The 11,562-nt window shown below is 43.6% G+C and overlaps 1 protein-coding gene across 1 annotated transcript; it reads left to right on the top strand.

Moving 5' to 3' along the window:
* The first annotated feature begins 279 nt into the window (after positions 1–279).
* Positions 280–2,445, top strand: LOC109951290 (mucin-7-like). Its single transcript, XM_020585714.1, has 4 exons — positions 280–284; positions 347–1,442; positions 2,192–2,276; positions 2,324–2,445. The coding sequence occupies exons 1-4, from the start codon at positions 280–282 to the stop codon at positions 2,443–2,445; spliced, it is 1,308 nt and encodes a 435-aa protein (XP_020441370.1).
* Positions 2,446–11,562: the final 9,117 nt, after the last annotated feature.

The following is an 11,562-nucleotide window of genomic DNA, read 5'->3' as shown; positions in this document are numbered from 1 at the left end:
ACAGCAGCCCCATCTACCACCACAGCTTCGTCAACTACCACCACAGCAGCACCAACAACCACCACAACCCCCCACAGCACCCCAAACCCCCCCCACACCAGCACCCACAACTACCACAGCTGCACCAACAACCACCACAGCAGCCCCAATTTTCAAGACATCTGAACAAACTACCACCACAGCAGCACCAACAATCAGCACAATTGGGCCAACTACAACAACAACTGCGACAACAACCACCACAGCTGCACCACCCCCCCACCCAAAACACCCACCACAATGGGGCGAACTACCACAACAGCTGCACAAACAACCACCACAGCAGCCCCAACAACCACCACAACAGAGCCAACTACCACCACAGCTGCACCAACTACCGCCACAGCTGTGACAACTATCACTACAGCAGCCCCAAATACCACTACATTTGCGCAAACAACAGCCACTTTAGCCACAACAACAACCACAGCTGTGCCAACAACTACAAAAGCAGCCCCAACAACCACCAAAGCTGTGCCAACTACCACCACAACAGCACCAGCAACCACCACAGTACCACCCCCCACAGCAGCGCCAACTACCGACACAGTAGCATCAAGTACCACCACAGCTGCGCCAACAACCACCCCAATAGTGCCAACAACCACCACAGCTGTGCCAACAACCACGACAGCAGCTGCAACTACAACCACAGCAGCACCAATTACAATCAAAACCGTGCAAAATACAACCACAGCAGCACCAACCACCACCATTGCGCCAACAACATTGACAGGAACGCCAACAACCGTGAATGCAGTGCAAACTACCACCACAGGTGTTCTATCTACACCCACAGTAACACCAACAACCACGACAGCAGCACCATCTACCCCCACAGCAGCTGCAACAACCATGAAAGCAGCGCCAACATTTACAACTGTAGCACCAATGACTGCAACACCAACTACCAAGCTGCCCCAACAACCACAGCTGCCCCAACTACTACCACAGCAGCCCCAACAACCACAGCTGTGCCAACTACTACCACAGCTGCGCCATCAACTACGACAGCAGCCCCAACTACCACCACAGCAGCTACAATGACAACCAAAGCTCTGCCAAAAACCACCACAATAGTGCCAACTACCACCACAACAATGCCAAACAACACAACCGTGCCAACAACCCCCACAGCAGCCCCATTAACCGCCACAGCAGCCACAACTACCACCACAATAGTGCCAACTACCACCACAACAATGCCAAACAACACAACCGTGCCAACAACCCCCACAGCAGCCCCATTAACCGCCACAGCAGCCACAACTACCACCACAGCTGTGCCATCAACCACAATAGCAGCAACAACTAACACCACAGCAGCCGCAACTACAACAGCTGCACCAACTATCACCGCAGCTGGGACAACAATCACCACATCAGCACCAACAATGACGACAGCTGCGCTAACAACCTCCATAGCTGCCGGAAGTGCAACCACTGTTGTGCCAACTACCACCACAGCTGTGCCAACAACCACCAGAGCAGACACAACAACCACAGCTGCACCAACTTCCACCACAATAGTGCCAACTACCACCACAACAGTGTCAACCACCACAGCTGTGCCAACTACAAACACAACTGTGCCAAGAACCACCACAGCACGCCAACAACCAATGCAGCACTGCCAGCAACCACCACAGCCGTGTCAACTACCACCACAGCTGCGCCAACTACGACAGCAGCCACAACTACCACCACATCAGCCACAAGAACAATCACAGCTGCGCCAATGACCACCACATCAGCGCCAACCAGCACAGCTGTTCCAACAACCACCACAGCTGCATCAACTATCACAACAGAGGCGCCAACTACCGTGACCTCAGTTCCAACTACCACAACCTCAACGCCTTTAACTACGACCTCAGCAGCCCTAAATGCCACGACTGCAGCCCCAACTACCATGAACTCAACCCCTATAACTATGACCTCAGCAGCCCCGAATGCCATGACAGGAGCTTCAATTACCACGAATGCAGCCACAACCACCACAACTGCAGCCCCAACTATTGTGACTGCAACACCAAGTACCACCACAGCAGCCTCCACTACTAGCGCAGCCGCACAAACTACTGCTGCTGCTGGTGCCCAGACAAGTACTACTGCTTCCCAGACAAGTTCTACTACTGCTGCTGGTGCCCAGACAACTACTACCACTTCCCAGACAAGTACTACGGCAAAACCAGTGACCACAGCTGCTCAGACAACAACTAATGTTTCTCAGACAAGTAGTACTACTGTACAGAGAAGTAGTACTGCTGCTGCTGGTGCCCAGACAAGTACCACTGCTGCTCAGACAAGTACTACTACTGCTGCTGGTGCTCGGACAACTACTACTACTTCCCAGACAAGTACTACTGCATCACCAGTGACCACCGCTGCTCAGACATCAACTAATGCTGCTCAGACAACTAGCATTACTGCTGCTGGTGCCCAGACAAATACTACTACTACTGCTAGTGTCCAGACAACTACTACTACTTCCCAGACAAGTACTACGGCATCACCATTGGCCACAGCTGCTCAGACATCAACTAATGCTGCTCAGACAACTAGCATTACTGCTGCTGGTGCCCAGACAAATACTACTACTACTGCTAGTGTCCAGACAACTACTACTACTTCCCAGACAAGTACTACGGCATCACCATTGGCCACAGCTGCTCAGACATCAACTAATGCTGCTCAGACAACTAGCATTACTGCTGCTGGTGCCCAGACAAATACTACTACTACTGCTAGTGTCCAGACAACTACTACTACTTCCCAGACAAGTACTACGGCATCACCATTGGCCACAGCTGCTCAGACATCAACTAATGCTGCTCAGACAACTAGCATTACTGCTGCTGGTGCCCAGACAAATACTACTACTACTGCTAGTGTCCAGACAACTACTACTACTTCCCAGACAAGTACTACGGCATCACCATTGGCCACAGCTGCTCAGACATCAACTAATGCTGCTCAGACAACTAGCATTACTGCTGCTGGTGCCCAGACAAATACTACTACTACTGCTAGTGTCCAGACAACTACTACTACTTCCCAGACAAGTACTACGGCATCACCATTGGCCACAGCTGCTCAGACATCAACTAATGCTGCTCAGACAACTAGCATTACTGCTGCTGGTGCCCAGACAAATACTACTACTACTGCTAGTGTCCAGACAACTACTACTACTTCCCAGACAAGTACTACGGCATCACCATTGGCCACAGCTGCTCAGACATCAACTAATGCTGCTCAGACAACTAGCATTACTGCTGCTGGTGCCCAGACAAATACTACTACTACTGCTAGTGTCCAGACAACTACTACTACTTCCCAGACAAGTACTACGGCATCACCATTGGCCACAGCTGCTCAGACATCAACTAATGCTGCTCAGACAACTAGCATTACTGCTGCTGGTGCCCAGACAAATACTACTACTACTGCTAGTGTCCAGACAACTACTACTACTTCCCAGACAAGTACTACGGCATCACCATTGGCCACAGCTGCTCAGACATCAACTAATGCTGCTCAGACAACTAGCATTACTGCTGCTGGTGCCCAGACAAATACTACTACTACTGCTAGTGTCCAGACAACTACTACTACTTCCCAGACAAGTACTACGGCATCACCATTGGCCACAGCTGCTCAGACATCAACTAATGCTGCTCAGACAACTAGCATTACTGCTGCTGGTGCCCAGACAAATACTACTACTACTGCTAGTGTCCAGACAACTACTACTACTTCCCAGACAAGTACTACGGCATCACCATTGGCCACAGCTGCTCAGACATCAACTAATGCTGCTCAGACAACTAGCATTACTGCTGCTGGTGCCCAGACAAATACTACTACTACTGCTAGTGTCCAGACAACTACTACTACTTCCCAGACAAGTACTACGGCATCACCATTGGCCACAGCTGCTCAGACATCAACTAATGCTGCTCAGACAACTAGCATTACTGCTGCTGGTGCCCAGACAAATACTACTACTACTGCTAGTGTCCAGACAACTACTACTACTTCCCAGACAAGTACTACGGCATCACCATTGGCCACAGCTGCTCAGACATCAACTAATGCTGCTCAGACAACTAGCATTACTGCTGCTGGTGCCCAGACAAATACTACTACTACTGCTAGTGTCCAGACAACTACTACTACTTCCCAGACAAGTACTACGGCATCACCATTGGCCACAGCTGCTCAGACATCAACTAATGCTGCTCAGACAACTAGCATTACTGCTGCTGGTGCCCAGACAAATACTACTACTACTGCTAGTGTCCAGACAACTACTACTACTTCCCAGACAAGTACTACGGCATCACCATTGGCCACAGCTGCTCAGACATCAACTAATGCTGCTCAGACAACTAGCATTACTGCTGCTGGTGCCCAGACAAATACTACTACTACTGCTAGTGTCCAGACAACTACTACTACTTCCCAGACAAGTACTACGGCATCACCATTGGCCACAGCTGCTCAGACATCAACTAATGCTGCTCAGACAACTAGCATTACTGCTGCTGGTGCCCAGACAAATACTACTACTACTGCTAGTGTCCAGACAACTACTACTACTTCCCAGACAAGTACTACGGCATCACCATTGGCCACAGCTGCTCAGACATCAACTAATGCTGCTCAGACAACTAGCATTACTGCTGCTGGTGCCCAGACAAATACTACTACTACTGCTAGTGTCCAGACAACTACTACTACTTCCCAGACAAGTACTACGGCATCACCATTGGCCACAGCTGCTCAGACATCAACTAATGCTGCTCAGACAACTAGCATTACTGCTGCTGGTGCCCAGACAAATACTACTACTACTGCTAGTGTCCAGACAACTACTACTACTTCCCAGACAAGTACTACGGCATCACCATTGGCCACAGCTGCTCAGACATCAACTAATGCTGCTCAGACAACTAGCATTACTGCTGCTGGTGCCCAGACAAATACTACTACTACTGCTAGTGTCCAGACAACTACTACTACTTCCCAGACAAGTACTACGGCATCACCATTGGCCACAGCTGCTCAGACATCAACTAATGCTGCTCAGACAACTAGCATTACTGCTGCTGGTGCCCAGACAAATACTACTACTACTGCTAGTGTCCAGACAACTACTACTACTTCCCAGACAAGTACTACGGCATCACCATTGGCCACAGCTGCTCAGACATCAACTAATGCTGCTCAGACAACTAGCATTACTGCTGCTGGTGCCCAGACAAATACTACTACTACTGCTAGTGTCCAGACAACTACTACTACTTCCCAGACAAGTACTACGGCATCACCATTGGCCACAGCTGCTCAGACATCAACTAATGCTGCTCAGACAACTAGCATTACTGCTGCTGGTGCCCAGACAAATACTACTACTACTGCTAGTGTCCAGACAACTACTACTACTTCCCAGACAAGTACTACGGCATCACCATTGGCCACAGCTGCTCAGACATCAACTAATGCTGCTCAGACAACTAGCATTACTGCTGCTGGTGCCCACAAAGAGGAGCTGGCTCTGACCACCACACCGTCAGTGTGCATTGCACTGAAGTTTATCACAAGAGCCAGTTTTTTTAATAAAGGGTTACTGATGTGGAGCATTTAAAATAGAGTGGCATTTTTGAGGTATCTGAAAAGTGCACCCGGCTCTGAAACTGTTTCTGTGAGTTGTCATAGTCTCCTATCTTCCTATATGCCTTAAAAACAAAGGATCCCTTATTATTACAATTGTTTTTTCAATATAAGCTACAGTTGCTTCAGAAAGGATTTCCACCCATATCTTTTATGAACAATTTACTGTTGTAAATTCATATTGAATCTGAAAAAGTTTCACTTGTCACATGCAAGGAGTGAAGGGTTGGGAGTCCTTTTTGACATGATTGGATCTATGTGGAATTCATAATAGTTGAGAGCTTGACATATTTTAACAACTGCAGGAACTAATGTCAAATCATGATGTGAACAGTCAGACAGTTTTACCGGGAAGAAAGTGACCCATTTTGAGCAAAAAGACATAACAGTGATAAATGTTCAAATTGCAGACATTACTTCATTAATTGCTGAAATGTGCTACGTAATCATTTTAGGACAAGATTGGGAAGTTCTTTAATGTTGCACAGGAAAAACTAAACTTGATTTAATGTCGTTTGGTTGTTGAGGCTAAACTATGAAGAAAAACTAGTGCTAATGTTTGTAGAACTCAGATTCACAGGCTACATTACAGTGTTACCAGTTTGCTGAATTAATGACATGCTTAAGGTCAGGAGTTTAATGAAAGCACCAGTAACTTTTACTGACAGCATTGGACACATTAGTTATGGTTCTATCATTCTGCAAGTGAATTTCTCAATAGTGTCCTTGATTAGCCACTGAATCTTTTTTCAGACAGTCCATAGTTTGTTTTTGCTGCAGGATTCATACATAATAAAATACCATCTCATTTTATTTTCCATGTTGACCACTGAAAAACACTTTGTTGTTGTGCAAAACGCCACAAAGCTACAATAAAGTTAATCATAAATCCCCCAGAGGTTTTTAAATTCGTTCATTAAATTCAAAATTCTCTAGTCAGTCTCTTTGACGTGGCTCATATATGAGCAACACCCATTCAACAGTGTAGTTTTTGGCTGGCAGCAGTAAGTATTCAGAAACTCACATGGCAGGTTTTAAAATACTGATGGTTAATGACACACCAAACCAGCCACACCTTCTCCTAACATGGACGTTATTCATCACTATGCTTAATTTAGTTCAAAGTTATTACAGGTTGCCTTTAAAGTCTGTGTGATATGTCAAAGGTGTGTCAGTCACCTGTTTACAGCTCTGAGAAAGAGAACAAACTGGAACCTACAGTAGTTACAAGTGATCTCACCCTAAGGAGAGTTTTTCCAGGTCCTCCCAAGATCAGTTTTAGAAGAGCTCTCATGTTGCAAGATAGGATTTTATATAGTCATTTTTGTTTTTTTTTGTCATCTTTTGTCATGTTTTGTTTGCTCTGTAGCTTCAGGTCTATTTTTGTACGGCCATCTCTTTCAACAATAGTAGTACTTGGCTTTCTCAGTCTTTGAAATGTACTTATAAATGTGGTTTCTGCAGTCACTCTGCTAACATAAAAGAATGGCAACATTTTTGTGATGACCCATAAGACATATGATATAAAATCCTTCATTAACCGGAAGACTACATTTATCGTATATTGACTATCTTGTACCTGTAGTTGCTTCTACAGTATATAGGTCTCACTGAGAGATGACTAAAAGATAGAGTTTCTGAACATAAAAGGCAACTAAGAAAGGCAACCTGGATTATCTACCTGGGGGATGGTGTGTGTGTGTGTGTGTGTGTGTGTGTGTGTGTGTCATTTGCAGCTTTTGCTTCAGAGAGACATTTTCTGTATACACCGACTGCAGGGTCCGTATTATCCAGGAATGAATGATGATATTGATTTTAGTCCTTTTCTGTAAAAGTATATGGTTAATTTTTTGTACATTTGTATGTGTTTGATGTGGATCATGTTTTGTTTGCACTGTAGCTTCAGGTCTATCTTTGTGCGGCCATCTCTTTCATGTGGGGTTTATATGTGCATGCTCTTTGATTCCCTGTGTGGCCACCTGCTGGTGTTTAGCCATGAATGGGAAGGCCGGTTCCCTGTTAAGACCCGATGTTTACAATTGTCTTGTGATGTACTTCAGGGAAAAGAAGGCAGCTTTTTCCTGTTATGTGTGGGCTGTAACCCAGATTTTGTACATGTATAGTTTTTAATCCTCATTATGAGAGAGCTATCTGAATAAAGGCTTTTTACTATTTTTAGACGAGTGCCTTTGCCCCTTTTTGGCAAATACAGAATTCCATTGCCTGCAAGGAGGATGTGGTCAGTTTGTTGTATTGGTCATGTATTGTCACAGTGTAAGGTGTAAGTCACATAACCAAATAATCTTAATGTCAGGCTAATGAACATTTGTCACAATGTTGACACTAAAGTAAACCGAAATGAAACATGGAGGCAAATGTGCTGTGATAAAAGTACAGCTGATTAAAATGTTGAGATTAATTTTACTGAAAGTACTAGTGGTACTAATAGTCAGCTATTACAAGTGCAAATAGACATGTTTTGTCAAGACAAGGTTTTCTGATAGGGGAGAATGGTTTCTCACTTAATGTGGCTCATTTATGGAGCTAAATTCAATGTTATCAGTGTTACATCAAGCCACCTGATCAATTCCTTTTAACTCCTTTTAGTTTAATTTAATTTTAATTTATTGAACATATGGTACTGTATGTGTATCTGTGTTATTGTGCTGTTTTATTTTTTTTGCACTGATCTTATTTACTCTATTTTAGTCATTTATTGTGATTTTATTTTGCTATGTAAAGTACTTTGGTCAGCTGGATGTTGTTCTTAAAGTGCTATATAAATAAATTTGATTTGATTTGCTTTGATTTGAATGTGAAGAATGAGACGCTCCATGTGCATATGACATCACTTGCACCATTTGTTATTTGCACAACAATGTGGATATGTGAACATGCTGCAGAGCACAATGCAGATAGTTCTCACAGTTATTTATAGCCATAGAACCAGCTAGTGTACTATACTGTCCTCTTTGGGGTGAACATGTTCTGGGGCTGCTGTGGTTCAGGAGGTAGCATGGTTGTCTTCCAACCCAAAGTTTGGTGGTTCAATTTCCATTGTTCCCAGTCCACATGTCGAAGTGTCCTTGGGCAAGACAGTGAACCCCGCGTTGCTCCAGATGGCCAGAGCAGCATCGCCATTGGTATGTGTGAGTGGGCACCACAGACAGCTGCCTCAGTCCTGTACCAGAGACAGATTTTTTGTGTGTGTGACATACTTGGTGATTATAGTATTGTACGTGTTGTGGCCATATGTTAGTACACTGATGATCCAGCCATTGTGAAACCATAATTTAGTTGTTCTGCTTTCAACCATACTGCAGTGATTGCACACATTCTTAGTAAACTAGGTAAAATCTATTAAGGCATTAGATGCAAATACCTTTTTTTTTATTAATTATTCACCATTGTACTTAGCATTTGTTTTATCAGGTTGACATAGCAACAGTTGTGTGACATTAAAATACTTGCATGACAAAAAGTAAAAAATCATTACAGTCATAAATCTGCCCCATACAACTCTACAGTGCACCTCCAAGCCTGCTATGTTAACCATGAGGTGTTACATCCACTTGCCTGCAATGAGCAGTTAGTCAGCTGTGCTGTTACGGCATTAGTGACAGACAGCTACATAACACCCAGATTGGGCACAGGAAATTAGAACACAATAAACATGTGCTTTTTTGATCTGAGCCCTGCTGGAACATGTTTTCACAAAGAAGACAAAGACAGTATAAAGGACTGCTCTGCAGTAATGGCCCTGGGACATTTTGCTTGTTTTCTCATTCATTCAATTAATCATGTGCAGGTAGCCTTACAGGACGTGAAAACTATTTAAATCATTTGCCTCTGGTCAGGGAGTTGGCTGAATGATTTGTTGTTTACACCTTGTCATCTCTGCTGCCTGTGCTTTGTTCTTTGTTCCACCTTATATTGTTTTGGTTAAGTAATATACGTATGTAAAGAGCTACTGTACTTAACATCACCGAAAGACAACTGAGGGTTGGGCCATCAGCCAAAGAAAAGTGATTATGAATTATATTGTTCTTGTTGAGAGACAAGGACTTTAGGTAGTTTCTGTGAGCTACTGCACTTACTTAGATTAAAAACGGCAGCAGTCTTTTCAGTTCACTGATGATTTAAGCAATATATAGAGTTCAGACTAAACAGTGAGTGTGGGATTTGAAATGTAGGTCCCCACAGACCAAACAAAAATTATGTGTTCAAGTTGTACATAATGCCCCATATGGCTAAAGGTGTGTGGGCTCACATTCCATTATGATGAAACTGTAATTCCAGAGGGATGGTTAGTACTGTCATGCCCTAGTAGGTTGAGTGAGGCGAGTAGGGGCACACCCGGCCAGTCGTCAGCAGTACACAGGACTGACCAAGGGAGAGAGACAATTATTCATGCTAACTTCCACACCCAGAGGCAGAGTCACTAAGTCACTAATTCAAAGGTCATGCTAAATAAGGTCAGTAGTAATTTTTGGCGATTGTGTTTCTGTGGAATTAGGGAACAGAGTTACAGCTTGGAAAAGGGTAAAAGATACTGCATTTGTACCAGATTCTGTTTGATCCAGATGATCAGAAAAAAACAGTGAAGCTCTGGGACCAACACACACACACACACACACTGTAGTAAATAATGTTACTGTAGTTGTTTTTTTTCACTCCAGGGTTTTTGAAAGACTGCCAGTGATTTATGTTTAAATAAAACAGATTGAATATAATAATACATGGGAGGCACATTCGGTGGCTAGCCCAGAGCGTGCTAGGATGGGTTCCAGTCTAATTAGCTCCCACCCCTGAACAGGATCAACTGGTATAGACAAAAATGAATGAACATTGTGTAACCACTTTTTCTTACTCAGTCTCCTTTTATTCAGTTACGTGGGACCAACAATTATGTCATTATGACAAATCAGCTGTTTTGCGTGTCCATAGCAATAAGCTAATTCTGTGTAGTTGTAAGCTACTCTGTGGTATTTGCAAAACAGCTGTAAGATAGTTCTTTGGTACTTGTAAGACAGTTGTAAGGTAGTTGTGGTATTTGTAAGATAGTTGTATGGTTGTTGTATTGTAGGAGTATGGTGGTTGTATGGTAGCTTTAAGATAGGTGTATAGTCACAAAAGAAATGTCATATATACACAAATCCATTATTGAATATATTGAATTCAACACACATTACTTGTGCATACTCACACACACACACAAGCTCCTTTCACTCAAGTTGTGAAGTGGGTGCCATCAGTAACAAAGTAGTTAACACTGGACGTCATCAGGAATCAAGAGAGATTCTGTCATGATTGACACCTGTTTGAAAATGAAAAACAAATCAGTGTTTGTATTAAAGTGTTTCGCATTCAGTCAGTGAAGTAACACACAGTCCAGACACATCGTTTTGTGTAACAGTTACCTTAGTGTTTGTATATTTTCAGTATGAGTGGGTATTTATATGTGGAATGTGTTTGTGACAATAATGTAAGTTTTTTGTATTTTTGTATTGTGTGTTACTTTATTATCTTTACTGTTATATTCGTTATTGATTATTACTCTGCTGACACAGACATGAGCATGCAAGAGCAAATGAAAGTGCAGTTGTCTAGTTATTTGTACTGGTTTTAGAGTCACAACTACTGAAGCTGGTGGTTGGAGGCAACACCTTAGTGGTGAAATCATGAATTGTTTGTTTCAGCTGTGCAATTAAACCCAGTGTTGTTTTTGGGTTCACTTTTTGTTTCAGACTGATACTGTGAAGATAAATATCTGGGTTTATGTGTGTATAAACAGTATTTATTGTACAAGTTACAAACCAAATTACTGAACAAAATAAGTGACAG

Source organism: Monopterus albus, unplaced genomic scaffold (assembly GCF_001952655.1).
Source record: "Monopterus albus unplaced genomic scaffold, M_albus_1.0 scaffold374.1, whole genome shotgun sequence".
NCBI lineage: Eukaryota > Metazoa > Chordata > Actinopteri > Synbranchiformes > Synbranchidae > Monopterus > Monopterus albus.
Note: the sequence above shows the minus strand (reverse complement) of the source record. Positions and strands in the feature narration are given on the sequence as shown.